The sequence below is a fragment of the Podarcis filfolensis genome (assembly GCF_964270895.1).
Source record: "Podarcis filfolensis genome assembly, chromosome: 14".
Lineage (NCBI taxonomy): Eukaryota > Metazoa > Chordata > Lepidosauria > Squamata > Lacertidae > Podarcis > Podarcis filfolensis.
The window spans coordinates 8,008,267-8,027,437 of NC_139616.1; the positions used below are offsets into that span (position 1 = coordinate 8,008,267).

The 19,171-nt window shown below is 47.1% G+C and overlaps 1 protein-coding gene across 2 annotated transcripts in view; it reads right to left on the reverse strand.

Annotated features, from left to right (window-relative positions):
• HCN4 (hyperpolarization activated cyclic nucleotide gated potassium channel 4) overlaps positions 1-19,171 on the reverse strand; it is a 121,449-nt gene that overhangs the window by 20,644 nt on the left and 81,634 nt on the right. The window contains exon 4 of one of the 2 annotated variants that reach the window (XM_083586271.1): positions 4,306-4,524. The exons of the other annotated variant lie outside the window; for it this stretch is intronic. Within the exon in view, the coding sequence (XP_083442397.1) occupies positions 4,306-4,524 (219 nt within the window). The remainder of the gene's footprint in view (positions 1-4,305; positions 4,525-19,171) is intronic. 2 annotated transcript variants of the gene reach the window in all.

A 19,171-nucleotide genomic window follows, 5' to 3' on the forward strand; every position in this document is an offset into this window, starting at 1 on the left:
TCACTATTTAGGGGTGGGATTCAATCACCTATCAGCAATCTCAGGTTGCACAATTGCAGTTGACTTCTAGCTCTTGGGCAAGGAACCCACCTTCCACTCTCCCCCAAACATTGATAAGGAAAGTGATAGAGAAATGTGTAGGGTAACTTTTGCTCAATGTAACATTGTCTAACCTCCCCACAAACATCAGAACAAATCAGAACGTTTTGTAAGCAAATCATGACCAGATGCTCAGGAAACAGATCATCTGGAAGCAGCCTTATTTAGGCAGCCCTGATAATTGTACTGTAGTACCTTGGGTTAAGTACTTAATTCGTTCCGGAGGTCCGTACTTAACCTGAAACTGTTCTTAACCTGAAGCACCACTTTAGCTAATGGGGCCTCCCGCTGCTGCTGCGCCACCGGAGCACGATTTCTGTTCTCATCCTGAAGCAAAGTTCTTAACCTGAAGCACTATTTCTGGGTTAGCGGAGTCTGTAACCTGAAGCGTATGTAACCTGAAGTGTATGTAACCCGAGGTACCACTGTATTGTTTTAGTCATTTTGTAAACCACTTTGAGGTTTTCTACAATCAGGCGGTGCATGCATTTTATGAAATGAATAAATAAAATAAGTAAGATTCTCTCCCACTTTGGTTCCAGGCATAATGCAAAGTGCTGCTTCTGATCTTTAAAAAGACCTAAACAGGCTGGAACCAGAGCAACTGAAGGTTCTCTTGCTCCTGTGTAAACTGAGGTGATCATCTGACACACCACTTCAGGCACCATCACCTGCAGAGGTCAAATGCATGACTACTGGAGAGAGGACTTTTTCTGGGATCCTAGGAAAAGCCTGTCCTGTTTTCATGAAATTTCAGTGGAGAAGTTGATTTGTTTGGTTAGTTCATCTGCCGCTGACATTTCAACTGCTGCTCTTAATGTCATTGTTGATGGGCATGTCTTTCAGTTCTATTCATATAGTTTTAATGGTTTTTAATGAAATTTTGCTAAGCCATCTTGAACTGCAACTATGGTTGAAAGGCAGTGCCCTGTTTATTATAATAAATCAATGCAGAAAAAGAAAATTGTAATAATGAAGGAACATTGGGTATATGAGGGGGATAAATATTTGATACACACACTTGTTAAGTTTGCCCTAGCAACTAGGAAGCCCAAAGAATTGGACATAAATTTGCCTTGCAAAATGGTGTACATTGTGCTGGGGACCCTCTATGGAGAAAGCAGATAGATACTAGTTTTTCTCCCTCTCAGGGATTCTAATTGAAGTGAACATTGGAAGATTCAGGACAGAGAAAAGAAAGGACTTCACACAAAGCCACTTCTGACCTCAGGAGGAGGTGGTGTTGCGGGCTTCAAGCTCCCAGCCCCTGCGCAATCTGGGGAATCCTTGGCCGCGTCATCCCCAGGCCAGCCAATTGGCTGGCCCAGGGGGTGTGGCTTGCCTCATTTAAGGCAAGCACGGCCGGGAATCTCCCTCTTTGGCCGCTCAGCTGCTTTGGTTTCCCACCAGCCCGCCCTTCAAGGTTTCTCTTTTGACCTTGCTATGGACCTCAGTTGGTCGCTGTTAAGGGGCTTGGTAGGAATTTTTTCCACTTGGCAAATTGGCACCAGCCATTTGGTTTTTCGCCTACCTTGTAGCAAAAAATCACAACTTTCTCGGTTTTGGCAGTTAGGCATTGGTATGGGTATTGTTATATAGATGTATGGGGGGGGGCCATCACCTCCCCTGGATATTGAAGGGTAGTCCAATAAAGGATTCTGGGGGGCGTTGCCCCGTCCGAAGCCTATGGAGGCCAGGGCCCAAGGCATGCCCCCGAGCGGTGACCCCGGGGGAGTTCCTAGTTGATGTGCATCAGCAGGACTCCCCCTGCTGGTGTTAACCCTTTCCGGTCTTCAAGCAAGCAGGCTGAAGCCGGATAGTTGATAGGACCAATGCCTAAGCCAATACCACTCATAACCTGTAACCAATAAAGTTGTGGCCAATTTTAGCCCATTAACCTAAAATAATGGTGTCATGTGTCTTTATTCCTACTGGTCGGAGGCGGAAACTCGCCATGCAACATGCACTTAGATTATGGAATTCTACAACAGGCAGTCATGGCCACCAACTTGGATGGCTTTAAAAGAGAATTTGACAAATTCTTGGAGGAGAAGCTACCAGTGGCTACTGGCCATGATGGCACTGCATTTCTGAATACCAGTTGCTGGAAACAGCAGGATGAGACAGTGCTATTGCTCACAGGTCCAGCTTGCTGGCTTCCTAGATCAGGCAACTGGTTGGCCTCTGTGAGAACAGGATGCTGGACTAAATGGGTCTAATCTACGGTAAACAGTCAGACCACTATCTCCCCCTTGTGTTTCTCCTGCACCATATTCAAAATGTTATCTCCCTGTACTTTCAACATTTTTCCTCCAGCAAACACACTGTACTACCACTTGTACTGATGCTAAAAAACCACAACATTGCAAATAGATGGGGCGGGAGGCAGTGAAAGGCAGAGCCAACTCATTCTGGTTTTGCCCCCATCTTCTTCTTGCTTGCCTAGTTCTGCAAGGGACAACACTGAGGCTGAAGAGGAAGCTGGCTGTCAGGCAGGGCTACCCCTGAACTGGATGAAAATAAGTAAGAAGGCAGGCAGGTGGCTGAGTGCAGACCGAGGTTGATGGAGAAGCACCTCACCCACCCTAATGGAGCAGCCTCCACTGGCTATGGCACCATGGCCTCTCTGGTGCAAGCATTTGTAGAACAGCACCAGCAGCAATTTCCCTTCCACTCCTGGATCCAGCATGTTCTGCTAAAAAAATATATGTGCATCCCTATCTCTTGTCACACACAGAGAGACATTTGGCTTCTGTCCTTGCCACCGTCAATTATTTCTACCCACTCCTTCCAGGTGCAACACAAAAATTAAAAAGACATGTTTCTGCCCACAGATCTGAAGTAACACACTGGGAACATGAATTGGGGAGGAAGGTGGTAAATGTGTTGGAAAATGGCACAGTTAGCTGGTCTCATCCTCCAAGATGTTCAGCAGGACAGATGGGGAAACACCCCTTGGGCCCAGAATCTTTCCTGGTGCCTTCCTCTAATGCAGGCATGGGGAATCCCTGGCCCTCCAGATGTCACAGAGCTACTACTTCTGTCAGACTCCTGTGTGTTTATCTTTCATTTTAGGCAATGCTAAATGGGTGGTGGGAAACTCCAGGCAGCTCCAACTTCTAAGCTTTTGAACTCTGCTATTCATAGATACAAATTACGAGCCAACCAAGTTTTATTTTTAAAACCTATCAGAGAACAAGGAAGCATGAACCACTAAACAGCAGATAATAATTTTGGACCTTGGTAGGTGGTGCATAGGGAATATAGGAAGTTACAATCCACGGAGAGAGAGTGATTATTTGTCCACCTTCCTCACCGCTGCCTACTCTGTGGGCAGTAGCTCTTAGGGGCCTCTGGCTGAGAGAGGTTTTTCCCATCAATTGCTACTGTTAAGCTGGAGAGACCAGGGGCTGAAGCTGAGACCTTCTGCATGCAGAGCACCACAGCACAAAGGTCCCTCCCCAGAATATGTGAGAGGGGGAAAATCAACCAGTCACAGAGTGCCCAGTTATACCAAACGGCAAAGAGCCCCCACCCCAACTCACAGTCCCCCAAAATAGGAAATCACAACAAACTCAACACCAAAACTCAGAAAAAGTCAACTCAGAGCCAAACCCCACAGACTGACCTAAAAATGTACCTATTCAACAACACATTGTGGCATGAAGCAATCATAGCCAAAAAGCAGAGGCACATGGACAAAATACAGACACAAAAAACGTGTTGTATCCACACACACACACACCCAGAAAAATGTGTGCACCAGCGCCCTTCCCAGGACACTCCAAATATCACCAATATCCCCCCAAATAGCCATCAGAGTGGAATGGCTAATTTGCTAGTGTAATTTATATGAACGGGAGCTGGCATAATGATTCTGTTTTTCTGCATGAATCTGTATGGTTTTCATGGGTCTTCTTGCTTGTACATGATCAAATTCTGCTGTTTGCACATGACAAAGGTGTTTCATAGTATCCAAGGGGGTGTACACACCTTACATGTAAAGCACAATTAAAGCACATGACTTCCCCCAAAGAATCCTGGGAACTGTAGTTGACCCATCACAGAACAATTCCCAGCACCCTTAACTAACTTGCTCAAATGCTCCTTCGCTTGTAGGGTAATGCTGGCTGTTTGAACACACACACACACACACACACACACACACACACACACTGCAACTGTCGACAAGGCAGAGTAGCTTACCTTTTCCTGATACTGCCGACGCGAGGAGTCCAAGGACTGGATGAGGGCTGTGGCGTGGCCGATGAACATGGCATAGCAGGTGGCCCCGACAATCATGCTCAGCATAGTGAGCCATACGTCGGACATGCCTACTGGGGCTTGCTGCCCATAGCCGATACACAGCATGTGGCTCATAGCCTTGAACAGCGCATAGGAATATTGCTTCCCCCAGGAGTCATTCTAAAGAGACAGACAGACAAGAGTTACAAGACACGAGGAGGACAAAGCCTGCGAGGACTTTGCAAAACAGATCTGCACATACAGTCGTACACTGGATCCCAAACACCTTGCGAGTCGAACGTTTTGGCTCCCAAGCACCGCAAACCCAGAAGTGAGTGTTCTGGTTTGCAAACGTTTTTTGGAACCCAAACGTCTAACGTGGCTTCTGATTGGTTGCAGGAGCTTCCTGCAGCCAATCAGAAGTCACGCCTTGGTTTCTGAATGTTTTGGAAGTCAAACGGACTTCTGGAACGGATTCCGTTCGACATCAGAGGTACCACATGCCAGCTCTGTGGTGGTGCTATTATTATTATTTGATTGATTTTGCTCAGCATACGTGGCAGCACAGGTCTAGATATGCCACTGCTAGTAAAATGCTCACCAATCCCTTTGGTGCTTGAAAGGACTTTACTGGAAATTGGCAAGGGGCACCTTTGGGCAACTGCCAGGGCCCCTGCACCTGGCAGAGTCCTGGCCTGGCACTCTAAGCAGTGAGAGGTGGCTGGATCTGTCCACCCCTTTAATTTCCCCACAGTGCACCTGACCTAGAATTGCTTTGTGTGAAAATAAAAGAGTGGGCAGACCCTATCAAGCAGCGCTGCTTGGAATTCTGCCTTTGCAGGCAAGTGAGCTCTCCAGGGTCCACAGAGAGAGGACCTGCTCAAATCAGGAACTGATCATGAAGAAAATCCCCCCTTTGGAAACAGAGTAGTATTTGGAGATGAGGAGCACCTTTTGCATCCTAAAAAGGGCAGGCTATTACACAGAAGATAGGCACAAACAAATATTCCCCCACAGACAATTATGCAGACATATATGCACACAGATGATCCAATGACATGCAGCTTGACCATGTGCCAGGAATCTTGTGCACCCTATTTTATACTGCCAGTTGCCAAATTTACTGTGCAGATGTTACACCATTGATTGCAAAATCCATTTCGCGCTATTTTACAACATCTATTGCACACTATTCTGAACCATCTGTTTGCAAAATCCATTTTACGCCGTTTTACACAGCCTATTGCAAAATCTATTGCACTCTGTCAACATGCCTTTCCAAAACAGGTAGGTGCCTCTTCCGGAAGACTTCCCTGCATTAAACGGTGTTGCTTTCATTCAAACAGCCTCATGAAAACATGAGCACGCCTTCTCATTCAGCAAAGGGCATTTGCTAAACTTCCAGCACTTTCTAACAGTATCATCTGCACCCCCTCACATCTCATGATGGGGTATTTCCCCTGAAACCCATAAAATGTAGACTTTTTAAACCTTCCCATGTGTTAACCCCCTTTCCCACCCCACATAATGAGAATGACGAAAGGGTGTGGTCGTTGATTATGCTGGCCTCCCTGTTCTGCTTTTGTATTCCTAATTAACTCACCTGATAAAATAATGATAAATGAATCAATCTTCCCTTCTGAAACACGGAATGGCACCCCTGATACAGAGATAAGTATGCAGCAGATAAAATGTGGTAATCACACCAGAGCTTGAAACCCGGCCGACAAGGGGTTCTTAAAACAATCCGTTGCTGGCTTTTACAAGTCGCAATACTTACTTTTAACAGTACATTGCAATCACCAGCCCACCTTTAAAATGCTCCTTGAATAAGCACAATTCCTAGGAGTGTGCCGAATATTCTCAAATTTCAATTGCAGGGTCAGAAACAGAAATTTTGGCAGGATAAAGATTGTCTCCCCAGAAACACTTGCTCAAGTATTTTATTTTATTAAAAAATCTGTTTGCAGCTATTGTTCCATTTGTGTACAATAGTTTTGGCATTATCATCCCCACAAAAAAAAACCCCTGCTACTTCTTTCTGGTTTAGTCAGTCACATTGGTGAGCATCCGGTCAGGGATTACGTAGCAAAAAGATATGGTCTGTATTCAAATCCAGCCATGTAACAACATCACTGGGGGCAACTAAGAGTGAAGGCAGGGCTTCCTGGAGGAATCACATGGATCATAGGAGTCAACTCCTAGGGGTTGAGGTCCCTTTGTCCCCCCATAAAATATTTAAGGGGGCTGGGACTTCCCAAAGTTAATGGGCACTATGTTTACTACCCCTAGCCGATGGGGAAATGAACCTACAGGACCTATAAATTTATGAGGGATAAGACTGTCAGAGACTACTAATCTTGATGGCAAAGCTTCTGAAAGCCAGTTGCTGGAAGCTGCAGCAGGGCACCGTGCTGCTGTGCTCACGTCTAGCTTGCATGATTCCATGGGACTTTGGTTGGCCCTTGTGAGAACTGAATGCTGGAGTTGATGGCCCACTGGCCTGATCCTGCAAGCCTCTTCTGATGTTCTCATGACCTGTTAAGCCCAACTGAAGACTTGAGGCCCTTTTCTCCCACTGCAGCTCTCAGCGTTGTGGAAAGTGCTCCTGTGCCATGTAATAATAATAATAATAATAATAATTTATTTATACCTCACCCTCCCCAGCCAGAGCCGGGCTCAGGGCAGCTAACACCAGTAAAATTACAGTAAAAACAAAATAGGGGGGGACCAATTTAAAATACAGGTTAAAATGCAATTTAAAATGCAGCCTCATTTTAAAAGTAGCCCATAGATCAAAACCATAAGGGGAGGGAAACATAAGGGTCAGACTGAGCCCAAGCCAAAGGCCAGGCGGAACAGCTCTGTCTTGCAGGCCCTGCGGAAAGATGTCAAGTCCCACAGGGCCCTAGTCTCTTGTGACAGAGCGTTCCACCAAGTCGGGGCCAGTACTAAAAAGGCCCTGGCCCTAGTTGAGACCAATCTAACCACCTTGTGGCTTGGGACCTCCAAAATGTTGTCATTTGTGGACCTTAAGGTCCTCCGTGGGACATACCAGGAGAGGCGGTCCCGTAGGTACGTGGGTCCTAAGAATTTGCTTCTCAAATCAAAACAGAGCAGGATGGAATGGCAGGATCCACTGCTTTGTGCCCCCGAGGCCTCCTCTTTCTCTCTGGCATCAGTGGAAAGTTACCGAGATGTCACCCCAGCCATTGGCCGTGCCATCGTGTCACCTTGCAACATCAGTCAGGTTCAAGCAAGGTTTGGTCCCTTGGAGAATGGCAAGTGCCATTCAGGCAGGACAACAAACAGATCAAGTGCTGGCGTTGAGTTACCCTGTGAACAGCCTGTTCTGATAGGCACTGTTGTTCCAAATCATTGAATGGGCAAACCAACAAAAGGGCCACACACACACAAACTTGAGAGCTTCACAAAGAGACACCTGTCCTTTGGCGCCAACCTGTCTAGGCTAAGTTTGCTAACAATGGGGATGGCATAGGGGAGAAATCCAGGCTTGCTCTCCAATGCCACTGGGATCCTTTGGTTACCACCTCTGAAACCCTTATCAGTTCCCATCTCCAAGTGTCCTACTAAAGAGAAAAGGGCTGGAATGGAGCCATCTTTAGACCAGGCCATCCCATTGCACAGCTAAGGGCAGTTAAGATTCTGGTGGGGTCTGAAAGCCACAAGTCTAGATCCCTTGCAAAGCAGGCACTGCCCTGGTGCCTTTGGGCAGAGAAGGGCTGCTCTCTCCAGGCCACCCACCAGCAGCAAAGGAGAAATCCAGTAAGAATGAGCGTGTTTGAAAAGAAAGGCACCAAGACTTAAACGCGTGAGGAAGTTGAGTCAGGTTCTCGGACCTCTTTGCTTGCATCCCCTAAGCCCAGACATGTGGAACAGAGATGGAGAACCCTTTCAACTTTGGGGACTGCCTTCCCTCCTGGCCAACCTTCCAGGGGTCACATGACAGCTGTGGTCATGGCCAGAAGCAAACGTGGGCGGAGAAACGAAAGTCATTTGTACCACTGTGCACCAGGCTAGTTTCCACACACACTTGTAGGCAACTCTCTTTTCTCCACCCAGACAACCAAAAAAATTTATCAGAATTCAGGGACACATTACATCCAGGTAAAAGAAACTCAAGGAGGGTGTGTAGCAGGGCAAGTAGACCGTGTGGCTGAGGAGAAGGTGCAAACTGATCCTGAGGGCCACATTGAGAGGCTTATAGAGGGCCACATTTGAGAGTTGGGACTGAGGTTTCCCACTCCTGATGTAGATGACTCAGAGTCACCCATCAGATGGCTGTTCAGAGGCAATCTCCTCTTCAGCCATGGCTGCATGCAACTGCATCCTTGAAAAGGAAGGGCTGTATCCTTATGTGACCCAGCCTCACTGGATTTTATTTGTGCATCTGTTTATTTCTATTACACTCTTAATCCGGCCTATCCTCCATTGAACTGAAGGCAGCACACATGGTATCCCCGTTTTAACCTCACAACGAGCCTCTCAGGGAGGCCACAGTGAGAAATAGCAACAGGTCCAATGTCACCCCGTACGACCTGTTTATCGAGCGTTCATTCCGATTTGCCTGCAGGGAGGTTAGATGACCTTGCATTAAAACAAGTGCTATCCCACACTTCCCAGCTGATTTTACCCACCTCTTTCCCCATCTTGAGAAGTCTTATGTATTGGGGGAGCAGGTTTGTTGCACAAGACCTCCCCAGTCAATGTTAATTGTGCAACCTGGATTTGCCAGCATGCGATCGAAACCCACCGGAAAACAGTGACAGTCCAGAAGTGCCCTCAGCAAAGCTTTGTCTGTGAGCAGGCATTTCAATTCAGGTCTCCCTGGTCTAAGCGCGGCACTCCTGCCACAGCACCAGAGCTGCATGCAAAGGTGGCAAAATGCTTCTGTTTTGTGTGCATCGTCCACAATGTGGATGTGGAGCGCTGATGGCACTTCAAAAATAGATCCCTATTTTAATGAACAGATTGTTCCTGCAGCATTATGACACATCTGTACTGCTGCTTTTATGTAGGAGAGGTGGCGGGTGAGTTCTGGCTTGGCGCCAGGGCAACGATTCCCAAGGGGAACCTTCCCGTCCTATTAGGAGGTAAGAAGGAGACTCAAAGCTGCATTTCCCAGGGCAGTTGCTTGGCACTGGGCACTGCTGCTCAGAGGAGCTAGGGCAAGGGCTGTAGCTGGTGGAACAGTAAGTCCCTGACATCCCCAGCTAGAGAAGGGCTGAGAGACAGCACTATCTGAAACCTGGGGAAGCTGCTGCCAGCTGGGGCTTATACCAGCTTCTCCCAACCTGTTGGCTTCCGGATGGTTTTGACTACAACTTCTATCAGCCTCTGCCGGTACGACCAAGTTGGAATACTCTAGAACAGGGATGTCCAACAGGTCGATCATAATCTACTGGTAGATCCCTGGGAGGTTTTGGTAGATTGCGGTCGATCGCTGGGTCCCTTTCCTTAGTGTTCGTTAAATCGAATCCAGCCCTATCCCCCTCCATTGTTGCAGAATGGAAGATGGAGTTTACTCAGTGAGGCTGTTTGTTTCCCAGCAATTTGTTGGTGAGTGGCTCTTTCTCCCCCAAAACCCTTAAAAACAGGGCTTTCCTCCTCCCTAAAAAAAGCTAATCAAAGTAGCCCTGTACCCCTACTAAAAAACAACTTTGACCTGAACCCCCCCCCCCAAAATGGGGGTAGATCACTGCCAGTTTTTAATTCTGTAAGTAGATTGCAGTCTCTTGGGAGTTGGCCACCCCTGCTCTAGAAGAAACTTGTAAAGGGCCCTGAACAAGTTGCTAGGCAACAGAAAATTTCCCCAGCAACAGGTGCTCTTATCAGGGCACACAATCAACTAAGCCTGGGTCAGTGTAAATGAGCACATGGATGAGTCAGCATTAGGTCTCTGGCTAAAAAGAGGAAAAGACTGTTGTTTCTTCATTTGCTTTTGTTTTCTGTTTATTAATAACCAGTGTAAAGTTTTGTAAATAATAAAGGCTCTGAGAAACAGAAGCCAATGGCGTTTATTTCTGTAATGGGGATTTCACAAAGAGATAGCTGGAATGCTGCTGATGTTGATGTAAATAAGTTAAAGATGCAGGGAAACTTTTCTGTAAAAAGAACTCTGCTGCAGAAAGAAAAGAAAAGCCAAGAGTAGATGTCAATGGTCAGGGATGATGGGAATTGTAGCTTGATAACGTACAGAAGGCAGTGGTGGCTGACTCCCATTGGGGCTGGTGGAGCTGAAAGCAGAGAGCCCTGCAGTAGGTGGAGCAGAGCCACTGGCAGACAGAGGCAATGCTGAGGCTAAGGAGGAGGAAGCTGACAACCCCAGCCACCTTCTGGGCTGGTTAGATGCAAGAAGGCAGGTGGGCAGTACTGAGACTGGTGGGGCAGGACCCATTTGTCCTGATGGACCAGCCTCCACTGATGGAGCCCGTGTTAGGCAAGGCTGGTGTGGACCATACCAAGCTAGACAGATCGATGGTTTGCCTTGATAGAAGGCCACTTTCTATGGTGCTGGGTCACCCTGTTTTCTGCTTCCTGCCATAGCAGGGCCCTAGTGTTGGTGTTTCAAATTCTTATCATCTCATTGACATCTTTATTATGACTACATTTACTCCTGCTATAAGGCGGTTAGCAATCAGGCCCTCCTTTTTATTGCAATCGCTGTCCGAAGCCTGACAGCGATGTGTCAATCCATCCATTCAGATGTTCCAATTCACCAATTCACCACTGGTCAGGCCTGGCCTATACCCAGGATTGTCATTTAGGGATGCTGCCCGGTTTGGTGTGACAGCCAAACAGATGAAGGACAGGCCGTCCTTCGGTTACACCATTCCATCCAGATGGTGAACATCTAGCCTCAAACCAGGGGGAGCTAATGTGGTGCTCTGCAGGGGCTGCTGGGACACAGCTCTCATGACTGGCTCTGCTGGAGTCCAACAACAAGTGGAGGGTCATAGGTTAGGCACTCCCACCTGAAATGGTTGAGGATCAAGATGTCTGCAGCACAGCACCAGAAGAGGAAAAGATGGACTTGAATAAAATAGACTCCTCACAACGGAGCAAAGCTCAAATAAAACTAATATCCAAGGTTGGGCAGGAAGCAAGGCTTCTGGGAGATCAGGTAAATGAGGTGAAAGACCGTCCTTCTTATGTCCTCATGGCTCTGCTATGAATGGACAAATCACTCTGTTTCCACCTCATGTCACATTTAGATGTGTTACTCATGCGTCCATTTCATCACATTTCTGCATTAATCTGAGACTTTGCATTGGCCTGAGATTCTGCTTTGAAATATGTATTGAAAGGTGTGTTTCTAAACGCATGGGGTTTTTTTTTCAAAGTACACACTTACAAATGCATTTTGATGGATGGAGTTTTAGCCGAGAACTTCATTTGGGAAACATGAAAGCTGGCGAATAGCTAAAATTCTCATCTGAACTTTAGTCTCAGAGGCAAGGTATTAGAGTTTGCAAAATTCAAAGTCCTTAAAACGCTCCATAGTCTCAATATTAGACCTCTTGGTACAGAGCTGTATATAAATTCAATCAATCAATCAATCAAAATATCAAAATATACAGAGCTGTATATAAATTCAATCAATCAATCAAAATATTACATACCAACTCTCCCTCCCTATATACCTAAACCTGCAAACAGTTGCCCCAGGACTGTAGCATCAAACAGAAGCACACTCTGGCCTTTGACATTAGCCAGGGGACTAAGGACCACTGGGGAAGCTGACCCCCTGCTTTCCAGGAAGAACATCCCACCACAGGGAAGAGGCACCTGCTCCATTACTTACTTTTGTTGTTTTTTCTTCCCTCCCCATTCCCCATTCTGAAAAGGGCCATAGCTCAGGGGCAGATCATCTGCCTTGCATGCAGAAGATTCCAGGTTCAATCCCCACTGGCATCTCCAGGGAGGGCTGGAAGAGACCCCGGCCTGAAATCCTGGCGAGCTTCTGCCAGTCAGTGTAGTAGACAATACTGAGCTAGATGGACCTAATGGTCTGACTTGGTATAAGGCAGCTTTCTTTTGCATTCTGTTTATTAGAATGTGAACCTGCAAAGCATATATCTTTTAATATGTGCATGGTGCTTATAAAAGTTTTGGTGTTTTACAAGCAGCAGCAGTACTACCCAAACTGTCACAATAGCGAACATTAGATGAAGATAACAATAGTTATCAGAATAATTTGGGACATGTAGATTCCCCTCCTTCCATCATTTTATTCTGTGGGTTTACCTTATTCTGTTAGCTTCCTCTTTTAGTTTGTTTCAAAAGCACATTTTATTCTTGCCTAGGGGGAATTTACAAAAATTCTGAAATTGGAGCATGTACAGAACCAACCACACCCTTCCGATATATCGGCTCATTGGCAACCTGCCGTTACAGATGTGTACGTATGTACGTGTGTGTTGATAAAACACTTTTTTTGGAAAAGAAATATCTTTCTCCCCCCTCTCTTTATAATAGAACTTTGCTAGTTTCCCAATGAAAGTGAAAAATGGGAGTTTCAGGGTGGACAAGGAATAACATAGCATATATGAAATTCACTGCTGCAAGAAGTGGTGGCCAACAACTTGAAATGGCTTTAAAAAGAGATTAGCCAAATTCACAGGTGATGTGCTAAATCTATCAATGAATGCCAGTCATGATGGCTCTACATTAACTCCATGGTTGAAGAAGAACATAAGAAGAGCCTGCTGGATCAGGCCAATGGCCCATCCTGTTCTCACAACAGCCAGCCAGATGCCTGCAAGCAGGATCTGAGCGCAACAGCTCTCTAGCCACTTGTGATTCCCAGTACATTGCCTTAGGCCATGGAGGCAGAACACAGGCGTCATGGCTGGAAGCCATGCCTTTGAAGGCCAGTTGCTGGCCATCACCAGCAAGTCCGCTTTACTTTACTGTGGGGAGGAGTTACGGTGGACTGCGTGGCCACCCACTCTCCTCCCGGGGCAGGGGGTGAAGTACTGCATTGCCCGGGGGATCCCGGCCACGTCAGCGACTGGCCAGCCAATCCGCTGGCTGGTGGGGGTGTGGCCGGGGCCATTTAAGCTGAGGCGTGAGCTGGAGGGCTTCCTCTTGGCTCGCTTCCTCAATCTCCTGCCCTCCCTCCCTCCTTTTTTCAGGTTTTCTTCATTGGCCTTGCTATGGACCGTGGCTGGTCGCCATTGAGGGGCCTCGTAGGAATTTTTCCACTTGGCAAAATGGCACGGGCCCTTTGGTTTTCGCCTACCTTGTAGCAATCGTCACAACTTAGTTAGGTTGGCGGTTAGACATTGTTTGACCTTATGAGGGGGGAGGGGAGGTGTGGCCATCACCTGCCCCTCCAAGCTTAAGGGTATTCCATTAAAGGAATCCGGGGGTGTGCATCTTGTCCGAAGCCCGGGTTGGGGGCTAGGACCATGACATGACCCCGACGGGAACACCAGGGGGAGCTCGAGTTGGTCTGTATTGACGGGGCTCCCCCTTCTGGTGGTTTACCCTTCACAACGGGCAGGAGTCAGATATAGTCGGGTCCATTCAATGCCTAAGCCAATACTGCTCACATTCTGTAATCAATAAAGTTGCAGCCAAAATTTGCCCAATAACATTAACCTAACATCTGTGTCCTTGTGTGTGTTATTTCTCAATGAGGGGGTGGTTTCAGGGTCTCGACACGCAAGAGACTGCTACTGCCATCATGCTCTGCACAAAGGCTTCTCAGATGTATCCGAGTGGCTATCGAAGGAAATGGAAAGATGCTGTAGACAGTTCTTTGGCTGCTCTTTTGGCATGATTACATTAGGATTATTTTTATGCAGTATTTTACTGAGACACCTTCTGTGCCCTGGCTCATTGATGAAATGCCATGCAGAAGGAGCAACGTTTTGTGTGTGTTTGTGTGTGTGTGTGCAGGAGGAGGTGGGAACAGGGAGAATTAAAGCTGGATGTAAATGCATGCGCAGAGCTCTGTGTAAAATCTGATGGTAAGGAATTAAAAACAGAACAATAGAAGACTCGCAGTCTATCTGCTCCACTTTGGAAATACGTGCAGCTAGTTCACGACACCAAAATCAGAGAAAGGGCTTCATCGTATCAGAAACAGAAGTCTGTGCCTAGGATCTGAACCAGGATAGGAAAGGACTGTGGCTTAATGGCAGAGCACAGGTTTGCATACTGAGGGTCTCAAGTTCAATTCCTGGCGTCACATGAGACCTGGGGAGCTGCTACCAGTCAGAGCATGCAATATTAGGTTAGATGCACAAACAGTCTGAGCTCTTATAAAGGCAGCTTCCTGTGCAGGTTGCTGAAGAATAACTTAACAAGCAACCATCAATAAATAATATTGCAAAGGATTAGCTGTTTGGTGTGAGATGCTGAGTCCTCTCTGTTTCTGCTGTGCAAACAGAGATGCTATTTGGCTTCTAGCTAACAGTGAGCCCCAAGTTTTCTACTGGATAGGGCCTGGCACTAGGAATGTAAGCTGCCTTATACAGAGGAACACCACTGGTCCAGCTAACTCGGTGCTGTCTGGTTGACAGAAGCTATGCTGGGTTTCTGATGGCGAATCTTTCCCAACTCTACTTGGAGGTGCTGGTGATCAAAGCTGGGACCTCCTGAATGCAAAGCACTGAACTACCTCCCTGGCTGCTCTTAGCAGGAAGTCAATATAATGGCACTCCCTGAAGAATCTGCTTCAAAAGCTGGTGTTTTCTCAAACAGCCCTTGTCCCTGCAGAGATCTCCATCCCATCCCATCCCCCTAGAGCCAGGAGTTAATCTGTAAAAATATTAAAATAATCAACACCCTCAAAAATTAGGATCCGCAGGGGCCTGACAGGACTGGGCAGGGCTTGCTTGTGAGCACAAGAAAACTGAGAGCCTAGGGAATCTGGGGACCAGAATGAAACTCCTTGGTGTGCAACCCCTTTTATCTAGTTGAGCCAGGCAAGTATTTGCCTGCATTCAAGGATTCTCCATGCTCAATGTGCATTTATTGTCCTTTGGCCCCAAGAGCATCAGTTGCTTCAAATCTCCACTCTCTCATTTCTACTGTGCCACGTAAAGCACACTGTAAGCACATTGGAATGAAAAGAGAGAGACTTCAACATCTGTCTGCAGATAGAGCTGGGGTAATCCATGTGGTCCCTTTCCAGAAGTTCTGGACTACAACTCCCATCATCCCCAGGCAACATGGCCAATGGAGAGGGATGGTGCCATGCAAGAAATCCTCCACAGTCCCATCAGTGACCCACAGCATCAGGGCAAGGACCTCAAGGTCAAAGTGGATGTGGATGTGTGGCATGACCTGTGTTTCCCGGTTTGCGGCCTCTTCAGGTATGTGCACCCTGGCTTAGTAACTGGACTGCTGAAAGGGTCCCCAGAAACTATCACCCCATCTGTACTTTACAGTTAAAGCACTATTATAACACTTTACAATGGTGGCTCTTAAATTTTTGGTGTCACAGATCTCTTTTATGAAAGCTACACCAGGAAAATTCACATAAACATGTACAAAATTTTGCACATAGCTTATCTTATTGTACAGTATTGGTAAAGTTGCTTTCTTGTGCTCAGTTCGCAGACTCCACAAGAGTTCATGGACCACAGGTTAAGAACCCCTGCATTAAACAGTGGTGGCTTCCCCCAAAGAATCCTTGGAGATGTAAATGTAAAGGCGCTGAGAGTTGTTAGGGGACCCCATTTCCTCCCAGAGCTGCAATTCTCATAGTTGTGTAATAATCCTTCTTCCCAGGAACCTATGGGAATTGTAGCTCTGTGAGGGGAATAGGGGTCCCCCAACATATCTCAACATCCTTAGCAAGAAACTACAGTTCCCATATATTTTGAGCAGGGGGAATAAGCCATCACTGTTTAAAGTGGTATGATGCTGCTGTAAGTGAGTCCTCAAGGAGCATGAAGAGTCTGCGTATGCCGTTCTGAATTGCCAGTTCAGATCTGAACTCCAGTTCAGATTCACAGCTATAGTTCAAGAGCAAAACTCTACCTTCACAGAGCAAAAAGCATGCAAGTGACAAAAGATCACTCCCACCTGCAGCATCTTGTAGCGTTTCCCCAAAATAACATTTGTATATCTAATATATTTCCCTCTAATATACCTGAATCTGGAAGAACATGAGCAAAGCAACATGTCTCTACCTAGCACAAAATCCCACCATGAATGCCTAGAGGCCAGAAGTGGCTTGCTGGAAGGAGTGGAGCAGCCAGGCTAGCCTTTTGGCTTATTAAGAGGGAGGAAGGGGGGGGGCTCAGGTTGGCACAGTGCCAGCACAGAAGCAGAGCCAATGCAGTGCTGCCGCCATTGTGTTTGCACCGCGCTGATCTCCCCACTGCCTCTCCTTCCTGGTGAGCAACAGTGACCCATCTGCCAGGAAGATAGCGTCATGGCTCTGCCCCTCCAGTAAGCCACTTCTGCGACATGCCCTATAGATTTTAAGTTGGGATGAGCAAACTGGGCTGATATTAGCTTAACACAGCGGAAAACCTTGAGCCAAAAGCCATATATGCATCAGGGTAAACCCATAACACATTTGACACTAGCTAACCCTCTTCAGGCATTCATTATCTGTGAAGAATGGGAGTTGGGGGGGCAGTCCTCCATCCCACTGCATTAATTACCAATGGGTAATAAACGCAGGAGATAGGGCTAATGTCTCTCCGTATTACGACACTGTCAATAATGCCGTGTCCACAGCCCCACATTTGGCTATGCAAAGGAGCATTGAACAGGCCCTATAATCAACCTCTCTCTAAACTGCTTGCCTTACAAACGTTTCTTAATATCCTTTAGAGGCTGGTCTCACTGTTTTGGGAGTATGAGAAGAGACACATCATTCCAAATCCTCTAATCGTGTCTGGAGGGTGGTGGCAGCAGCAGCAGCAGCAGCGACTGAGCCTCCATTGCTCCACAAAAGAGCTTTAGAGTAATCAACGGTGTCTCTTCTTGGCATGAACACAGGGAAGGTATTTGCAGATGCTTGGGAATAAATATGTTGCCAACAGCACTGGCTCGAGAAGGAAAACTCCCACAAAATTTCTGCAGAAATGCAGGTTCGAGATGCTTTGACTAATTCGCAAAGCCCAAAACAACTTGAGCCTTAAGGGGTGGCTGATTCATTATGCTCCACCTGGATTGCCGAGATCCTCTGATGAGGCACTTCTGGTGGTACCCCACAGCCAGGAAGTTCAATTTTGGCCTTTACTGGGGACGGAGACTTTCGTGTGGCAGGTCCTGACCTGTGGAAATCCCTAACCAGGACAGGAATAATCTACTTGTTCCTCAGCTATCTTCCAAATGTCTTCTGAAAACTCCATTGCTTAGACAGGCCTTTGCAACAGAGGTCCCGTCTTGGGCCAAATATATTTTTTGGGGGTTGTGGGTCGCACGTGTGACGTTGCGCACATGACATGCATCATGTACCTGTGATGTCACACACGTGTTGCACGTGTGTCACCAAGAGGAGGCCTTGTCCAGTGCCATGTAGCTTCAATGGCTGTGACTCCTCCTCTCTCATGCTCAGGAGAGCCTGCCTGCCTTTGATGCTGTGCCATGCTCAGCTTGGTGATTCAGCCGCCTATGCCCCATCAATATTTTTTGGGGGGGGCTGAGCCCCCTACTAAGGAATATTGAGGGGGCTGATGACACCTCCACCCCCTAGAGTTGGCACGCCTGCTTTGCAATGTTATTTTTCTTTTCTTTTGAACCAACCACTGTTTACTGGTTTTTCGTTTATGCTTTTGTCAATTTTATTATAATCTCAGCCCACTGAGAGTCTCAACGGCCAGAGAGAGAGACCTGAGGGGCCACATTTGACCCTCAGGCCTGTTCCCACTCCTGGCCAAAGGACCAGCAAGATGTTCCTGCATCGTCAGTTCTCTTACTATTGAATCAGCTGTGGAAAGGAGGAAGGGAATATGTACATTTCCCCCCTTAGAGATTTCTGGCTGCTATTGTGACAAAAACTAAAGCCAAAATACATCCCTAAAGCACCCCTCCTTTCCCATGTTCATGTTCTACATGTGTAGGCTCTGTTTGCGGGTTCTGGTGGAAATTTGGAGGCTGGGAGTTGAGTCAGTGGGCACAGTCTCATTCTCCTTCTCCCCCCACCCCACCCCGGTCCACAGTCCTTTTTCAATTTAGCTATGTCTGCTTCCTGATTTCAGAAGATCTCCTTTCCCTGGGCAATGCCCACCCTGCCAGCCCTGACATGCAGGGGGGAAAGACAGAGCCCAGGATTGTGTCTTTGGAACGTTTCTGCTGCTAACCCTTCTCTCTCACTCTCAAAACCACAGCTCTTGCCATTTACAGGAGCTCCAAATAGCCTCTTCCCTCCAATAAGCTAACATGGAGGTATTTTTAGGCTGTGATCATGCCCTGATCTAGCCCATTCTTTTTTTAGATTACAAATTTAGATTCAACCTCTTTGTGTGTGCGTGTCTGTGTGTATCCAATGCTCTGATCACCTGGACACTTATCACCCTTCTTTGTTAGTTTTTGCCCTAGTTATTCTTATTTTACCTCCCTTATGCTACAGAACAGGGAGGGAGCACCTGTGGTTCTCCCAGTGCAGTTAGACTCCAACTCCTGTCAGCCCCAGCCCCAGTAAGGCCAATGGTCAGGGATGATGGGAGTTGTAGTCCCACAACATCTGAAGGGCCACAGGCTCCTCATCCCTGCTCTAAAGTTAGGGTTCTCTATGTGTGTGTCAGGTAGGGGTCCTTATGGGAACATGAGCAATTGCAAGGGGAGGGGAGAGCTTAACCTCAGCCTCTGCATGCCAACAACTCAACCCATA